Source organism: Polypterus senegalus, chromosome 7 (genome assembly GCF_016835505.1).
Source record: "Polypterus senegalus isolate Bchr_013 chromosome 7, ASM1683550v1, whole genome shotgun sequence".
NCBI classification, from domain to species: Eukaryota; Metazoa; Chordata; class Cladistia; order Polypteriformes; family Polypteridae; genus Polypterus; species Polypterus senegalus.
Window position 1 is genome coordinate 181262080 of NC_053160.1, and position 19933 is coordinate 181282012.

Genomic DNA, 19933 nt, shown 5'->3' on the forward strand with positions numbered 1-19933 from the left:
TTGCATTATTCTTATTGTAACAGTGTTGTACTGGTAATACAATTAAATCCACCTAATAATAATATTAATTTAATTGACATTTTTTCATTGTCGAAAATTCTACATGAAAAAACGTATTACTACACCACAAAATAAAAATGAATGTGTCAAAAAACCTTAAAAAAGGCTTTGCTTTTCCCATCATTTTTACACCACCAACAACAAACACACCAACAATGTGTGGTTATAGTTTGATGAATATAGGCTATCTATTATCTACATACATATACTTATATGTCACAAAATCTCCCAAACCATGAGGACTTGAAATTTGGAATGTAGGTCACCCTTGACCCATAGGTGCTCGCTAAGAAACAGTTTTAAAAGTTTTGTGGTCCAAGCTCGAAATTTCTTATAGTTTTTTCACAAGAGAACTACTTAACAGATTTAGATCAGGTTTCTTTCCATAATTTGCTTGAACATTCTGTTGATTTTGCGATTTTCTCATTGTGCTAAGTATCATAGTTCACTTGTGGTACTGATTTATTAGCGCAAATCCGAGAGATACTCATCGGGCTGCAGGGAGGGGGGGAAGAGCCTTCCTCACTCACACATCTGCCTCGGGGCATAACCTTAACTCCGCTTGGTTAGCGAACGAGAGAACTACTTAACAGATTTAGATCTTTTTTTTCTATAATTTGCTTGAACATTCAGTTTGATTTTGCAACTTTTCTCATTGCGCTAAGTATCATAGTTCACTTGCAGGAGCAATATATTCATGCTGATCCGAGAGAGACGCAGTGGGCCGAGGGGAGTAGAGAGTCGGATAGGGCCCTCCTCGCTGTCCTGTTTCACTAATACGAGGGCGAAGCCACAGGGGATGGCGAGTATTATATATAAGATAAGTAAGCAACTTTAATTTTTATCTACCATAAAATCCTATATTTATTTTGTGGATTCAGCGGCTCTCTTTGAGATTTTTGTTTATTAATTAATGAAGGAAATGATTTTGTTTCACAGCATCATAGCTAACATGTTGGTGTATTTTCATAAAAAGGTAATAGAAAGTTTTTTTTAATACGTTGTTAATCAAAAAACTAATTTAATTAAATTATCAAAATCGAAGGTAAAGTATAAACCAAATATTTCTGGTCCATTTGGCTTTTGCCATGTTGATAAATAAATCTCATGGGCAATGATTGAAAATTGCTGTAAATCAATTTGGACCCAGCCTGTTTCTCACATGGACAACTTTATGTGGCATGTTCAAGGGTATGAAGTCCTAAGAACCTTTATATATTAGCTAAAGATGGAAAAACTAAAAAGATTGTATATAACAAGGCACTTCAGTAAACAATGCAAGCACATTAGTGAGTCTTCATAGTTTGTTAATTTATTTTTATTTTTAAAGTTGTGTTTTTTTACTTATATTTTTCTCAAACAATTAAAAAAAAAAACTAAAACTTTATTTTCGTCCCGGGCAGCACCGGGTATTTCAGCTAGTTGTTAATATCAATGAGCTTTAGGTGTCCCCCTTGCTGTTTCGCAGATTAGGTAGTGACATCCCCATCCAAGATGGCTGCTACAGCTCTATGATGTCACTTTGGCCTGGCAAAGCATTATAGGGGACTGTGAAGAAAAAAAAAAGTTCACCTAAAATAATTTTCAGGGAACTTTTCAGCGAATAAGGCTACCGGTGAAGCTCAATCAACTCAGAGAATTTGTGTAGCTTTAAGGTTTTTTCCAAATTGTCCAATTCGTATAAAATTTCCAATTCATATTTACTGACGTGAACGGAGTACTGTAGCAGGCCACTAGCCAGAAGTTCCCCATCTACTATTTAAGAATGTGCTGCAATGGCCATCTACACGGTCCCTACCACAGCTGGCCAGTGCCTGCCTCTTACTAGTCCTGTGCCCACACATTGACATGCTCAAGTTGCCCCTGTAAGCCACTATAGGTGTTCCTCGTATAGGTCATGCCTCCCCGGTGCTACCTTTGCCACCTGCTCATTTGCTAATGAATATCTCAGTGATCAGCTGTATGACATTTTGTGATTTGTGAAGAATTTCACAGTCAGCCAGCATTAGCATGTGCACCTGTGGTCATTCGCTGTACCCTGCCTTTGAGTCCTAAAGATGGCCTAACAGAGCAAATGGCATAAATCACTATCAGTTTTAACTGTCACAACCTGAATGTGTAAACAGACTCTCAAAAGAACAGTTATCCTAATTTCAATACTGTGTTTCCCCGAAAATAAGACCGGGTCCATCCATCCATCCATTATCCAACCTGTTATATCCTAACTACAGGGTCACGGGGGTCTGCTAGAGCCAATCCCAGCCAACACAGGGTGCAAGGCAGGAAACAAACCCTGGGCAGGGCGCCAGCCCACCGCAGGGCGATAATACTGGGTCTTATATTAATTAATTAATTTTTGCCCCAAAAGATACACTAGGGCTAATTTTCAGGGGATATCTTATATTTAGTTTGCATGTTCTTCCCGTGTCTGCGTGGGTTTCCTCTGGGTGCTGCGCTTTCCTCCCACAGTCCAAAGACATGCAGGTTAGGTGCATTGGTGATTCTAAACTGTCCCTAGTGTGTGCTTGGGGTGTGTGTGTGTGTGCCCTGCCCAGGGATTTGTTCCTGCCTTGCGCCCTGTGTTGGCTGGGATTGGCTCCAGCAGACCCCCATGACCCTGTAGTTAGGATATAGTGGGTTGGATAATGGATGGATAGATGGATATTCATGTACAACAACATACATTTATCCACATACAGTCATGTCACCTTCTTCTGGAATATCGTCATAACTCTCCACATTCAAACCCTGAATTCCAGCCTGAATTTCTTGCTACTCCAGCCGCTTTTAGGATCCCTTGGGATCAATGTGTGCGCTTCGATTTTTGACGAATGGTCCGATGTGGTGAAGCAAAATGCTGACATACAAATGTATTCATGTTGCATATTTCCCAATGTAATGATACAATATATTTTAAAAGGTCTTATATACCATCTTCTGTGCCTTGTTTTTTTTTTTTTTACACCTTCACAATACCATCAGAATGTACAGCGGCGTATTTAAGCCACAGAGAAAAAAAAATAAGGAAATATTGAAGATGTTTATTTTGTGATTAAAGTGGAAATTTCGGTTTAAACTCGAAACGTCCACGTTAACCTCGTAGTTTGCTTTATCATTAAAGCAGACCGTCGTAAACGTCATCTTAAAACCGACCCAGTTGTTAAATCGCTACAGTCTTCTGGGGTTTTCTTCTGAACTGACAGCAGCAATCGTCCCACAGAACACATTACATGTATGATATTCCAGCTCTCTGCACATTTAGAATTTTTAGATTTATACTGGATATTACTTTCATGATGAAATGCATTAAAATATGTATGTTACATTTTACAGGTAAATCGTTAACTTAGTTTAAATAATGAATGTTGTTAATAATTACACATATGGGGTGGCACGGTAGCAGAGTGGTAGCACTGCTGTCTCACAGGAAGTCACGTCCCTTGTCTACCTTGCCTGGAGTTTGCATGTTTTTCCTGGTGGGTTTCCACAGTGGACTCAGTTTTCCATCCAAAGACGTGAAGGTTTGGGGATTTGGTGAAGCTACAATGACGTTGGTGTATGTGTGTGCTTGTGTTCACCTTGCGATGAGCTGATGTCCCATCCAGGGATTTTGTTTCATTCTTGTGCCGATGCTTCTGGAATGGGTGCATCCCCAAACTGATGGATGTAATCATTATACATCCTTTTTAGAGATATTGTGGAAAGGTTTCCTCAGAATTTAATGAATGTTTCGGGCACATGCATTGCATCGCATGAAGTATAAACCTGACCTTAGCTGCCTTACTTTTCAGCTGACGATCTTGACTAGGGCTTATTTTTGGGATAGGGCTTATATTATAGAGCAGCCTGAAAATCATGCTAAGGCTTATTTCCGGAGTAGGTCTTATTTACGGGGAAACACGGTAGTAGCAGTCAAGGCTTCAAACCCACCACTATCCCACTGCTGACACTACGTGACCATGAGCAAGTCACTTCACCTGCCTGTGCTCCAGCTAGGAAAACAAAAGTAATGGAACCAGTTGTCAGATGTTGCAAGTCACCTGTATAAAGTCGTTAGGCAAATAATCAGTAATAATAATAATAACAACAACTGTTGCTTGCATGAAAGGAGATTCTTAAGAAGAGGACACAGCCCAACAACTGAAAATGAACATTGGTGGTCTGCCAGCCAGGCTTGCACTGTACTCCTCATTTTTTTTTTTTTCTTTAATAACAATGAAAGCCTGTAGCCGTTGGAATCCATGCCTCTTAAGATGTCTATCAGTAGTGAAGAGGATGTTGACACCTCTGAGACCACACGCCCTGCAATCCAAGAAGAGGTTACATGACAGGGTAAGGAGATGCGGGCTACAAGACACTTCAGGGTCAGCTTAGGTTCAGGACTCCCCATCGGGGACAGGAGGTAAACAGAAAGTGCTGAATCCTCATCCTGTATGTGTCTCTCACGTTCTCCGTGGCGGTTTCTCTACAGAAAAAGGGAGAAGGGCAACACGGAGGTTGGAGAAGCTGTCTGAAATCTCTAGGGAACCTGGATTTACAGTACCGATAAAAAGTATTCACGTCCCTTGGAAGTTTTATTCTTATGCAATAATGAATCCCAGGCGATTTAATTTAGGATTTTTTCATTTTTGTTCTTTAAAACTGCAACATTAGCACACTCTTTAAAGTCAAAGTAAAAACGGACCTCTGAAAAATGGTTTAAATGGATTACAAACATAAAACACATAATAATCACGACAAGAGACAAGTACACCTTCAAGGCAAACCCCATCTAATTGCTTGAAATAAAGGAAAAAGTTGACAAACAAAACATACAGTGATTATCATTGTTAAGCGACGTCTTTACAGACCTGAGACTGTTGACTGCCTGGTTGCCATGGTGGTGGCCTATTTAAGGATTCCTCAGCGGAAGAGGCAGGTCCAAGTCACCAGACCCAAACTGACATCAAGGCTCCTCATGCCGTTGATCTTCAGCTCTGAGAACAAAAGGACAAGACAGGGAGTGGCTCATGGGTTGAATTACCAATAGATGAGCTGTGAAGATGTCTCCCACTCGCACGTGTGTGAGATCACATAAGTATTCATTCATTCACCAACAAGACAGTATTTAGTAGTTGCATCTTTTGCTATCATGAAGCCCTGAGTGCACAGGTCTCTCTATCAGCATTGCACATTCAGACATTGTTGGTTGTTTTTCCCCATTCTTCTCCACCATACTGCTCAAGCTCCAAAAAAGTGTCATGCTTGAGCCTTGCTCAAGTCCAGACACACATTCTCAGTTGGATTAAGATGTGGATTCTGACTTGGCCACTCTAAGACATTTTGATGCTTGGGTTGCCCACAGCTGGCATAACACTCTTGGACCTGGAACATTGAGTATTGAGGTTAGGAGCATACGCTGCTGCACCCACCACATGGCAAACCACCTCAGGATTCCAACTGATAATCATGAAACCGAGGATATGGACATGGCAATGAGGACACATCAACAAGCAAGGGTTGGCTTATTAAGTGCTTTTTTTTTTTTTTCCATTACCAAAGTGTTCCAAAATTGAATAAAGTGCAGTACAGAATCTTCATAAATAAATATATCTCTCTATTATAAAAGAAAATCTTGAGACAAGACAAGACTATTGCCAAGTCCTGCCCTCCTCTTAACCATTTCTGGTTAAACGGCCCATGCCCACGGTCCTCTCACCTCTCATTGGTGTGAATGCTTTTGTCAAACATAGTTCCTGCGCTCTCAGCTCTTATAGATTTTTATATTTTACTCACTTTAAGCTCCCAATAAAAGAAGACTTATTATGTCCAAATCTTATTGAAGAATTTTATCCCGAAGGGTTATCAACAGAAGAAATGAGTACACGGGCAATCCTAGCACCGAGAAACGATGAAGTCAAATGAATTAACGTGAAAATTGTCGATGGGTTACAAGGCGATTTGGCTAAATGCGTATCAATAGACTACGCTGAAACAGTTGGTGGTGATGCTGCGGAAGATGAAAACATCAACTTACAATATCACAAAGAATATCTACAACCATTAACACCATCCGGTCTTCCACCGGCTGAATTACTGTAGAAAGAAGGATGTATCGTAATGTTATTGTGTAATTTATGTCTGAGTGATGGGCTATGCAGTAGAACAAGATTAGTTGAGTTGAAAATTGGTCGAACAATTCTGACATGTAAAATTTTAACAGGTGACAAGAAAAGTATGTACATCATCAGGGGGTAACCAAAGAAGATCTTGATATGCCATTCATATTAAATTGTTTACAGTTTCCCATTAGGATAGCTTTTACAAAGAAAATTAACAAATCTCAGAGCCAAAAATTTGAAAAAGTCGGTTTATTTATTAGAGAGAAAGAAGTTATATTCACGGGCAGTGATACGTTGCATTGTCATGATGTAACTCCAAACATAGAATCAAAATTCAAAGCGATATCGACGAAAAGTTTTTACTGAAGTTTTACAGTAAAAGTGTAAATTTAAACAGTATTTGTGTGTTAATTTCAAAGCCAAACAGAATGTATAACGCAACAAATACCTCTAACGCAACATGAAATATAATTTTCTTTCAATTTATTACATTTTACTATTTTTAACTATGGGTAATTACTCGCTGAAATGTAAAATAGTTAGGTCTATTATGCATATGTAACAATTCCCATGAAAATAAAATCTGTTTAAATTGTACACCCACTTCCCCATACGCGAGTGGCAGAGCCGTGAAGTGGCTAGCGTGTAGTGCAGGCCCGGGGGGGTTGGCAAGCAAAGCAAGCAGGGGGCACAGCCCTCTAGTAATCCATAAAAAAAAAAAATCTAGAGCCATGTTGGGGGTTAAAAGTCACATGCTGTAAATAATCAAATAAATAATCCAAAAATAAAACAGGGTTCAGAGCACTATCAGGAACTGTCCGTTAAAACAATCCTAGGCCATGGTACTTCCATCCCACATTGTGTACCCTTTTAAGGTCTCCTCAACAAGAGAATGTGGGGGGAAAATCGAATTTAAATGGTTTTAGCACTTTATTAAGGGAATGAATTTTTTCAACATCAAGCTCTGTTTCAAGTTGCAGAGCCAACGGGTCACAAGGCTACAGACACTTAAACACGCACTTAGGTTCAAGACGATGTACCAGTGAGAAAATGGCTCGGATTTGGAAGGGGGCTTAATCTTGAGTCCCCTTTGCTTGAACTTGCATGCCAACTGGAGTCCCATGACTTGCAGTTTATAAAGGCAGTGTTTATTCTGCAGCCCACTGAAGGAAAGCTAATAGGGTCGAATGTGTGCGGGGTGGTTCAGCGCTAAAGGTTAAGAGCCCACAAAGGTAGCCCATCCCGATTCAGGGCATGGGACAGACACCTCATTCAGCCGTTCTTCTCGGCAGATGCCAAAAATAATTTTTAAATCTTCACTATTATTGCACTCTCCCTGACCTCCTCCACATTTTACAGCACATTCTCAGTTACAGTTTATAAAGACGTGAGATTTAAAGCTGTAGAGAAACAAGAAAATATTAAAGTGCAAGTAATATTGAGTTGGTAAAGAAGCTGGGGAGAGCTTGGTTATTCAGTCAGTCAGTCATTGTCCAACCTGCTATAACCTAAGACAGGGTCACAGTGGTCTGCTGGAGCCAATCCTAGCCAACACAGGGCGCAAGACACGAACAAATTCCAGGCAGGGTACTAGCCCACCGCAGGGCACACATACACACCAAGCACACACTAGGGACAATTTAGGATCACCAATACACATAACCTGCATGTCTTTGGACTGTGGGAGGAAATCCATGCAGACACGGGGAGAACATGCAAACTCCATGCAGGGAGGACCCGGAAAGCAAACCCAGGCTCGGTTATTCATCTTGGTCCTTTCCAGCTACACGATAATAAGAGGGGCACCACCATCATTAATACATGAGAGGACACTCTAAGGAGGAGGTAGCAACAACGGATGGCCAGCACCACAATATTACACAATGGAAAAGCAGGCCAATAGTTCATCCAGCCATGCATTGTTATTAGAATATCACAGAACTAGACTTTATCAAGGTAGCACCAGACGCAGTCCCAGATGGGACAACCAAGATGATAAGATAAAATAAGAAAAAAGACTGCTAAAGACACTAAAATGGTGCCAGACGACTAATTATTAGACAATTAGTGACAAACTAGATTCAGCAAGTATCCAATGAACACTTTACTGATGCCTTGCAAGTGTTATGAAGACTCCAAAAAAAGTGTTTGTGAAGATCTTGTACATTATAGCAAGAAATTTTTTTGCAATTCCTAAACTAAAGTGTTACCCTCCTATTCCAATAGTTTTCAGATCCCTTGTTGTGCTCCTTCAAGTTGTGCTCAGGTAGATCCCATTTGCTTTAATTCTCCTTGAGATGTCTCGAGAACTTGTGGCAAATTACACTGATTGGACAGAAAGACACACCTGTACCTGTTGAGGTTGAGGGAAGCACTGCAGGTCCACAAGACGAAATGCTGGGATGCCACAACAACAACATTTATTTCTAGAGCATGTTTTCATATAAATGATGTAGCTTAAAGTGCTTTACAAGATGAAGAAAAAAAAAGGAAAATATAAAAAATAAGATTACGCAATACTAATTAATAAAGAATAAAGTAAGGTCAGATGGCCAGGGAGGACAGAAAGAAAAAAACAAACAAAAAAGAAACTTCAGAGGGCTGTGGAAAAAAAAACAAAATTTGCAGGGGTTCCAAGGCCACGAGACCGCCCAGTCCCCACTGGGTATTCTACCTAACATAAATGATCTCAATCAGTCCTCATGGTGTTCAGGCTTCACATGGAAAAATTAGACAATGCTGGTCACGTGGACCTCTAGCCTTCAATCCATCAATGTAAGGACTGCATGGTGCCCTGGTCAGGTGGTGGTGGCACAGATCACCACCACAGAAAACCGGAAAAAGAACAGCAGAGAAAGTGAGGGTTAGTATGGATTTCGAAGATAAAAAGAAAAAAAAGATAATTAAATGCATATGTAGAATATCAGGGTTACACTAAAATGACGTTATGAGAAAACCGTGTTAAAATAATGAGTTAAAATAATGTCTTTCCTGTTATACCAATGAAAACGATAAACAACACATGCGTTCAATGGCGCTAGAAACGAACAGAAAAAGGTTTCCTCAAGTTTGGGAATCTCTCTTTGGTTTGTATTACCTGTCTAGTCACTTGGTTCAGAGATGCATCCTGCGGTACGCTCCTTTATTGAGTGACACTTCCTTCTGGTTACCTAGAATATTACTGGGGAACTGGAAGGGATGGAGTCAAATGGGGCAACACTGTAGAGATAACAGAAGAGGATTTGGTTAGTGCCAGCGCCTCCTCTAGAAGCTGTGTGGTAATAAATACCTCAGACAAGCCCGGAGGGAGATCCACTGGCACAAGTGCGTAACACCGTGTAAAGAAGGTCCAACAATTCACACTACATGTCAGGACAAAAACCAAGCCATGAAGGTCAAGGAACTCTCTGTAGACCTCTGGGATCAAACTGTGGTGAGGCGTAGATTAGGGCAAGAGGATAAAACCGTTTATAAAGCTTTGGCTATTGCCGGGACCCCAATGGCCTCAATAACTGTGAAATGGAAGTAGATGTGAAACACCAGGACACATCGTAAAGTTGGCTATTCGCCAAACTGAGTAACCAAGCAAGAAGGACTTTGGTCAGGGAGGGGACCAAGAACCCAACCTTCACTGTAACAGAGCCTCAGAAGTTCTCAGCCAAGATGGAAGAACCAGTTGGAAGGACCACCATCTCAGCATCACTTAATCAATTAAGGCTTTATGGCAAAGTGGTTAGATGAAGGCTAAATTTGAGTAGAAGGTATACAGTATGAAAGCCTCAGAGTTTGCAGTACAACATTTAAAGGACTCTGGGAGCACAAGGAAGAAGATTCTCTGGTCTGAGGAAACAAAAAATGAACTCTTTGGGCCCACTACTATCCCAAGCACTATGTCTAATGAAGACCAAACACTACTCATCAGTTGATTAATATCATCAGTACCGTGAGGAATGGTGGTAACAGCATCATACTATAGGGGTTCTTCTCAGCAATGGGGAAAGGGAGACTGGTCATAACTGAAGGAAGGATGTATGCAGCCAAAAGGAGAGAAAATTTGCTCCAGAGTACACACCATCTCAGGCTGGGGAAATGGTTCACCTTTCAGCACAATAATGACCTGTACCATACAGCCAAGACAAGGCTTCAGGACAAACCTCAAAGCGTCCTTGAGTGGTCCAGCCAAATCCCAGACGTGAAGACCATAGAACATTTATGGAGAGACCTAAAAATGACAGTTTACAGACACTTCCCATCTAATATAATGGAGCTTGAGAGAATCTACCTGAAACAATGGGGTAAACTGCTCATATCCAGACGTGCAAAGCTTGTGGATATTTTCCCAAGAAGAATGGAACCTGTAATAGCTGCCAAAGGGGCTTCTACAAAGTAGTGAATTAAGGGTCTGAATATTTCTTGGAATAAGAGACTTCAGTTTGTGATTTTTAAGAAATTTGCATCACTTTCTGAAAACATGTCACTTTGTCATTATGGGTTATTGAGTGTAGACGGATGAGCTAAAATGACTAATTTATTCATTTAAAATTAAATCTGCAGCACAACAAAGTCTGCAGAAAGTGAAGGGATCTGAATATTTTCAGAATCCACTGTAGATGTGTCATATTAAAGCGGTGGGGGTGTGAATACTTACTCAATCAAGGTCAACACTTAATGACACAATTTAAGAACTGATTTGTCCAGCATATCTATCAGGTAAAAACTGGAGCACACAAACAAAAGACAGAGGACATGTAGACTCCATACAGATGGAGTCCCGGCCATGACTTGACACCAGCTATGTCCAGTTTACAAGCAGAAGTGGTAACTGTTGTGCTCCTCGAAGTTGATGTTTGCTTTTCCATAAGATCGAACCCTGAAATACATGGACTGTTCAATGACCTCAGTCCAATCTGGAATGGATTGAAACATAGACATGGTATCTGTTTATCTTAGATGAAAGGAAGGGGAGAGGGCTGGACAGCTGACACGAATGTCACGCAACACAGGCAAATCTGTTACAAAATAAATAAATAAATAAGGGGGCTCTGACGTGGCCGGTGAATGGGAGCAAAGCCAAATATGTCAGCTTACCCTCTCTGTAGATAGTGATGTCTACAGCCACCACACTAATGAGAAACCAGAGGGAATTTCTACATTTTCTAAAGTGAGGTGATTAAATATTTCACAGCTGATTTTCATTCAAGCTGTGAAACGTCTATCATCTTCACAAGAAAAAACAACATGAAGCTTGGCTGTTTCTTCCTGCTACGAGAGGCTCCGACTCCCACAGTGCTATTCATTTACCCAGCTGAGCTCAAATGTCAATGACAGTAAGCTGCTATGGATGCTCAGCATCCATTAATAGCCCCAATACCAGTGCATGCTATTCAGTGCTGCCACCTGGTGGACATAGTCTACATAAAGCTCCAGCACCCCTTCCTCAATAATGCTAAACAGGAGGCCAGGAATTTTATTGCTGATGATCCAGTTGTGCCCTACTGGAAGGTAAGGAGAACAATGTGGACAATGCAGAGAACATCACCATATTAAAGGTTAGAATCTATTGAACTTCTACATACCATGTCACGGGGGTCCGACGTCTTCTTTTTCACCCTCTCACTCACTCTGTTTTATTTCGTTTTCGTGTTAATTCCATCTCTGTGCATATTCAGCGCTTAATTCATTCTGTTTTGCATTATTGCAGAATTTAAAGGCTGCTATATTAAAATAATAATAATAATAATAATATCTATATAGTGCTTTTCTAACATACTGAAAGCGTGTGATGAGTATTGTTTTAACTAACCTGTAGTTTAAATCTGGTATCACTGGTTCTGTTGTAGAAGTGCCCCTCTCCTGGTATGTTTGAATGGACAGATTAGCCTTTAACAGTTAAACTGTAACTGACATTTATACTGCCATGCCAGGCACTCAGAGAAACATGTGGGTCAAATTAAAAAACAGGCGTCGGCCCTCAGTGCCTCTGTTTGCTTACATTTAGCTGATTAATTTGCTAGAGCTTTCCTGCAGTGTATTTTCACTTATTTAATATAAAAGAAAATGATGACACTTTGGAGGTTAAGGGGTGTTTTCTTTCTGCTCCAGACCTGTGTGACCTTCCATTCCAGTAGATATACTGGGCTCCTCTTTACAGTTACTTGGACATGAAGCTGTTTGTGTACTCACTAAGCATGAAGTTGAATTGTCACTCATGGGGGCCCTCTCTGGTCAGTAAAAAACTTAACAGAATGGACATCATGGACAGTATGTGTGAAAACTAGAAATGCCCTATGCTTTGATGGTCACCAGGGACCACAAATTAGTGGGAAATACTGTGCAAAGACACCAAAGGATTCAATGATAGATAGACATATAGAAAAATCACAATATAACATACAGTAGATATGAAAGACACCATAGGTAGACAGATAGAGAGGTTGGGAGCATTCACTGATAGCACATTGTCACACCCACCACACGACGAACCACCTGGATTGGGGCCCAAGGGCAGTGGGTGACACCTCAGTACCACCCTGGAACAGTGTAAGTTTTTTTTTACTGTGGCTGATATGCCAATCCTGCCACTATTCCCCAAGTTTTCCCTGTAAGTTGGAGGACCTGCTTGCAGGGCTGGATGCCGATTTTCTAGCGTTTATGGGATTCGAAACTTCCCGATTGCCAGCATAGATCCTTAGCCTGATAGATAGATAGATAGATAGATAGATAGATAGATAGATAGATAATGAAATACACTATCTAATAGAGATGAGCTTCACTGTATTACAGATATACTGTATATGAAAGGCATTATACTGTATAAACAAAGCTAGATATGAAAGGTGGTGTATGATAGATAGATAAATAGATAGATAGATAGATAGATAGATAGATAGATAGATAGATAGAAACGTAAAAAGATGCTATATATATATCATATTAATCATGTGGTGTCTTTCATATCTATTATATAGTCCCTTTAACAATTATCTCTCTCTGTATTAGATAAATATATACTGTATACATATATATATGAAAGGAACTATGTATTTATTATACAGTGCCTTTGATATCTATTTTCCTATATATAATATAGTGCCTTCCATAACTATCTTCTTCTTTCGGTTGCTCCCATTAAGGGTTGCCACAGCTGATCATCTTTTTCCATATCTTTCATAACTATCTATTTATTGTTATATAGTGCAAACCTGTCTATTTATTACATAGTGTCTTTCATATCTATCTATCTAGTTGTCTATTATACAGTGTCCTCCTGCCCACACGATCTAGTTGTCTATTATACAGTGTCCTCCTGCCCACACGATAGATAGATATGAAAGGCACCATATACAGTAAGATGACTACAGTCATGGAGTGAACAGTTTGCCCAGAGGATGACTCTTAAAGGGAAGCGACGTGTACTGATTTCTGAATCTATTAACGGGAATTGACAAACGCCACATCCGCTTTTTGCCTGCTCATTGAATTAAACTAAAAACCGCGTCTAAAGGGAAATGCTACCAATATGGCCGTGAAACTCGAATCAGCAATAGCACACACAGTTGTTGAAACTGCATCGAGGTGCAAAAGAAGGAATGAACCTGTAACGAGTCTTGGCCGTAGTGGAAATAAAGTCCGGAAGGCTCCAAACAAAGACTAGAAGTAGACTGGAGTTGCACCCGGGTAGGTGTGAGGAGTCAGCTGACCTCTCCTTCTTTACTGCTTAATGAAGATGGCTGTATCGGCGCGACCAAACGTGGAGCTGCACTGCCAGAGTGTCCACTAGTGTGGATGCAGATGTCAAACTATATGACCGCCAGGCACTGGTGTGCGCCGCCACTGGATAAAATGATTAAAATGATGACTGCAACTGAAAATCACTGCTAGATTGTGCGCGTGTGAGTGAGAGGGTGAGGACAGGCAACCAATGAGAGAGCACCCGGAAGTAAAATGCATACAACGCGCCTAGACTAGAGAGAAGAAAGAACGCGGGTGTTTTGGACCGCGCAAACAGAGGGGACATGCGACAGCCTGGCGTGGCGTAATATTCAGGTGCTTTCGGAGTAGTGACTTTGCTGGTCTGACAGTTGAAGCATTTTTAAGTTTTCTAGTCACTTCATCGAAGAAGTTATTACAATAGTGAGTCATAGCAGAATGTAAGTACGTATATTAGTGGTGAAAATAAAACATTTTTTTAAATACCATTTTAAAATATCTTGTGGATTAAGTGCTGAAGATTCTTGTACTGTTGGGAGTTGGATGTGGAGGCTCTGTGGCCAAGTCGCATTTCTTAAACATAAAATGTTTCAAAGCGCTCAACAGAGATTTGAAATCTGTGCTGAAGTCTCAAGTTCAAATTGTTTTCTGCATCCGAACATATAAGATAACTGATTATTGTTTCGTTTTTCCTTTAAATTACAATGACAAAGAACTATTGAATCATTATAGTCTTTAGGTAATGTAAGCCGTGTGGTCGATTTTAGTGTAACGCAAACGCTGAGGACACGTTTGGTTACCGTAACATAAAGTATCACTGATCGATCTTTCATACAGTTCAACATGATCATTTTTTTTACTTTTGTGAACGTGAAAAACGTGTCACTTACCCCTTTCGAATTCAAGGCCAGGATGAGTGATCTGAGGGTCGCACAAGACGCAGAGATGAGTGCGGGATCGAGGGGAGGTAGAGGAGCAGGCCGTTGGCAGATGACGAGACCTACCGCTTGCACTCTGGGACAGTCGTGCATTGTGATGCATACGTAAAGCATCACATTTAGGGCGGAGTGGTGGTTCTGTGACTAGGGTTCTGCACTGATAATCGGAAAGTTGTCGGTTCAAATCCCGCAGTGACTCCACTTCGTTGGCCCCCTGAGCAAGGCCCTCTGTCCTGGGTATGACGTTAATCTGCAAGTAGGCAAGTAGCTGGGGGTTGGTGGCCGAATTGGCACTCCAGCCACCATAAAAAATACACAGTTTCATTACATCTGAACTAGTGTGGTACAAAAGTGTCACCCCTCGCATGACTGCACATGGGTTCTAATCTAGGATCTTTTGGGGTTTTGTCATGTGGTGGGTGGGTGCTGCAACCTCTGCGGCACCTAGCCTCTCTCTCATTACAGTCGTGTTGATTAAAGTATAGTATTATTATAGAACTGAATAAATACACTAAATACACACTAACCTTGTGCATTGGTTGAAATGATGGTGATTTGATTTCTACAAGTGGTAAGGATTGATCTATGTCTTTATGGTACGTTTCCATGATGAAATACACCTTACTACTTCTCCTCTGTAAACAGTGCCAAGTTAAGTGACTCCCCTCAGTCGGTGGTAGAAATCAAATTTTCTTCATTCTATTTAGCACCTTTCCATACTGAGCTGCATCTAATCATCCCTTGTAGTTTTATTACAGTTACCTTTCCACTATGAGCACTGCCAGGTTAAGTGACTACCTTCAGTCAGTGGTAGGGAGCAAGTTTTCTCATTCTATATAGTGTCTTTCCATAATGAGCTGTACCCCATTACTCCTTGTAGGTTTATTATAGTTACCTCTCCACTATGAACACTGTTATGTTAAGTGACTCCCCTCAAACAGTGGTAGGGATCAAATTTTGTCATTATTTTATAGCTCCTTTCCATAATGAGCTGCTCCTCATTATTCCTTACAGGTTTACAAACTACAATGAGGACTGTTTCATTTATGTTAGGTAGAATGCCCAGAGGGGACTGGGTGGTCCCGTGGCCTGGAACCCCTGCAGATTTTTTTTTTTCTCCAGCCGTCTGGAGTTTTTTTTTGTTTTTCCTGTCCACCCGTCCGCCATCAGTCCTTACTCCTTTTCTATGTTAACTAATGTTGTCTTATTTTAAATTCTTATTTTTTCTTTTCTTCAGTATGTAAAGCACTTTGAGCTACTTTTTGTATGAAAATGTGCTATATAAATAAATGTTGTTTAGTGGATGTACTTCTTTTCTGCAAGTACTGTTGGGTTAATTTACTCAGAATTCCGCTGTCGCCCACGGGCAGAGATCAAGCCATGTCATTTTATATTGTGCCTTTCCATAACGAACCCCATGCTAATACTTTTTATGTAATGCTTGCACTCCTTCTCTGTGAGCACTTCCAGGTTAAATGACTCCTGCTTAAATCAGTGGTAGGGAGTGAACTGTGTCATATTATAGAGCGCCATTCCATAAAAAAAAACCCTTGTTTAATCCTTAGAGGTGTAATAAAGACTTTCTTCTTTTTAAGCGCTTGCGGGTTACATGATGCTAACAATCGGTGAGAATCACATGTTGTCATTATATATGCACCTTTCCATAATGATATCACTCTGGTATTCCTTGCATGTGTAGTGCAGTTACTTGTTCTCCACAAGCACATTTTGGTGACTCGTTCAGAATTCCACTCTCCCTCAGTGGTAAGTATCAAACTGTGTCATTTTATATAGTGCCTTTCTATAATGACTTCAATTCTATTTGCTCAGTTCATCTATATTCCAAACTCACTCATCTACAGCAGGGTCATGGGGAAGCGGAAGCCTATCCCAGCAAACACTGGGCACAAGGCAGGAACAACGCCTGGATGGCACCACTCCTTCACAGGTTTCTATTACTCCACATGGTATAATGCAGTTACTTCCTTTATGGATGTGCTGTTGGTTTGAGTGAATCATTAAGAATCATAATGTCATTTGGCAGTAGGGACTGAACTGTTATTTTAGTATAATGCCTTTCCATAATAAACTGCAAACTAATAATCTTTAGATGTTTACCACAGTTTCATCTTCACCAAAAATACGGCCAGGTTAAATAACTCCCTTTAATTAATGGTAGAGAATGAAGTATGCCATTTCCTGTAGTGCCTTTCTATTTCGAACTCCACCATACGACTCCATAAGATGCAGCACAGTGAAATCTTCACTATTAGCACTGTCGGGTTAGGGGATTCCCCAGTTGGTGGTAGGAATCAAACATTGTCATATTATATAGTGCCTTTCCATAATGAGCTCTGCTATTATTCTGAACAGGTGCTTCTTCCTTAAGCACTGGTGAGTTAGCTGATTCATTCCGAATTCCACCCCTGTCCCTGGTAGCATTCAAACTGTCTCATTTCATATAGTGCCTTTCCATACCGAACTCCACCATAGTAGTCCATAGGGTATACAGTTATATCTTTCATTATATCCACTGTTGAGTATAGTGACTCTTCCAATCATTGGTAGGAATCAAACCGTCATATTATAAAGCACCATTCCTTAATGAGATGTACTGTGTTATTCCTTACTGATGGTTTAGTCAGCGTATTCAGAATCCCATTGTCAGTCAGTGGCAAGGATCAAACCATGTCATTTTATATAGCATGTTTCCATAATGAGCTCCACTTTTCTTGTTCCTTACATGTGCAGTGCAGTTTTGTCTTCACTACAGTCACTGTGGGGTTAAGTGACTTACTCTAAATTTTGCTCTCAGAGGTAGGGTTTAAATTGTGTTATTTTATATTTTGTGCCTTTCCATAATGAACTCCACCCTGTAATTTCCTACTTGCAAAGTGCAGTTCTTTCTTCTCTGTAAGCACTGTTGAGCTAGTGGACTCAGATTTAGAATTCCACTCTCGGTTATTGGTCACATAATTTCTTTATAGTGCCTTCCTATAATGAACTCTGTCCTAGTACTCTTTACAGATGTAACAGTTACTACTTTATAAACTAACTTGCTCAGGCTCACACAGAGCTGATTGATGTGCAGTGACCCAGGTCTCTTGTGCAGTCCAGTTGAGTGACTTATCCACTGGGTGACACTGACAAAGACATTCCTAATGGTTTTTCAAACCTAAAACACTAACATAAAATCCCTTCTCAGAAGAAAGCAGAAAGTCCAGATCAAGTTAAAAGGTGTACAGTTTTATTTTTAATAGAACATTAATTCCTTTTAAAAAACATTCAACTGGGCTTTTGGAACCCATAGAAAAAACACCAATCTTGTGTTTAATTTTTTAGTTTTTTTTTTTTTTTTCTAATTTTGGCATTTGTTTTGCATTTATATTAAGCAAAGTGCATCTTTTTTCTTTATCGTTAACACATTGCACAATACATAAATAACAATGCTTATAAAACGTCTTCATATTTACAAGTAATAATATATTTATATATAACATAAAATACATTTTTTCTTTATTAAATCTTATTTATTAAAGAAGTCCTTGGGTCTATTTTTTTTTCGTTCAGCAAAGTCTTTAATTTCACGCCTCCCTTCAAAAAAAAAAAAAAAGAATGAAACAAACTGAGTAGTTCCACTCCATGAGAAGGCTTGCAGCTATCGATTATTGAAAATAACCTCTAGCCAGCATGGGCAGCTGCTGATAAACTGTCTTGTGTAACACTGGCCCCAGCCCTTCACAAAGCTGATCTGTACAGTGAAACCGGTCCAGGGCTGCTGTGTGAACTCGTGGTCATTCGGCCTCTGCAAACTGTAGGCCTTCTCATAATCGAAGGCCTTGATGGAGAACCCAGGGAACACCTTGTGAACCAGCAACGTCCGCGAGTCTGGGTTGTCCAGTGTGGCCGACTTGATGAAGATTGGGTAGCAGCTGCGGTTATACACCCACACGCCATCTGCCTCCTTGGTCAGCTGAATACCGTAACCAATCTTGCTGCGCACCTTTTGAACCAGCTGGCTCTTGTTGTCCGAATTGAGCTGTCCAAGGCAGAAGCCATTCCCCTGAGGTAGGTCATAGAAAATATCCAGGGAAGGCTCCTGCACTGAGTACAGCCGGCCCACTCGCGTCTTTTCTTCCCAGTACGCCACTACGCACCAGTGAGAATGATCACCTGGCTCCTGCAGAACTTGGGAATCTGGAGGGGAGAAGAAAAGAAAAAGGAAAATACATGAGACTTCCACTTTATACAACACCCTTCAAAGCACTTTACATCCAGTGACATTGAACATTGGTAGAAATTATGTTTTACTTGAAATTTACTGGAATTTGAAACAATGAGTGATACCCGCTCGGTCCAAATAGTGCAACTATCAGTGGCATTCTTTAGCCAAATCAAAAGTTTTATTTTGCAGTTCTTATTGTGCATTTGGGGTTTGAGGGGCTTGTCTAATTTGTTATAATATTGTTTAAGCTTCACTAAGAAGCTAAACTTCCCCCTTGGTTCCTTATTCCTTTGAACAACATGTACTTCCAGGTGAGTGCTCATTGGTTATCAGCTTTTGCATACAGAAAACCCACTACTATGACTTAAGATAAAATCAAACGTGATAAGACTATCGCTGGGTGTCGCAGGAGCTTGTTGTAACTGCTCCCAAATTGCTAAAATTATGTTAATGAAGTGTGCAACTGAATATTGGCAGAAAAATCAGGTAATGTAACGGGGCATTAAGCTATCATCCACTGCATCTTCATAGTCATGTAATCTTGACACTCTCAAGGCAATGAGATCCCAGCAACTGTAGTAGTTAAGTGTGAAATTCTATCCAACTTCAAGTTGTGCAGTGTGACACGGGCCTAACAAAAATCCAAATATTTACTTGTAGTTAGTTAGCTGCTATATGTCACAAACACTACAGAATTCTTGTGTCACACTTGTGCTGGGTCAGGTAAACATGTAAAGCATATATATACCAGATATTTACAGAACAGAAAAATAATTTTTGTCTTTATCAAATTTGCACAGAAAGCACTGGAAAACATTTTTTAGCTTTAAACATTTTTATGTTGGTTTTGTTCTGCAGGGAAAACCATGTCCTGAGATAAATGGTGACCCAAGCAAAAA

At 40.2% G+C, this 19933-nt stretch overlaps 1 protein-coding gene across 1 annotated transcript in view; it reads right to left on the bottom strand.

Moving 5' to 3' along the window:
• Window positions 1-18034: 18034 nt before the first annotated feature.
• smad7 (SMAD family member 7) overlaps window positions 18035-19933 on the bottom strand; it is a 34677-nt gene continuing 32778 nt past the window's right edge. The window contains exon 4 of the mRNA XM_039759675.1: window positions 18035-19006. Within this exon, the coding sequence (XP_039615609.1) occupies window positions 18468-19006 (539 nt within the window). The 3' untranslated portion in view covers window positions 18035-18467. The remainder of the gene's footprint in view (window positions 19007-19933) is intronic.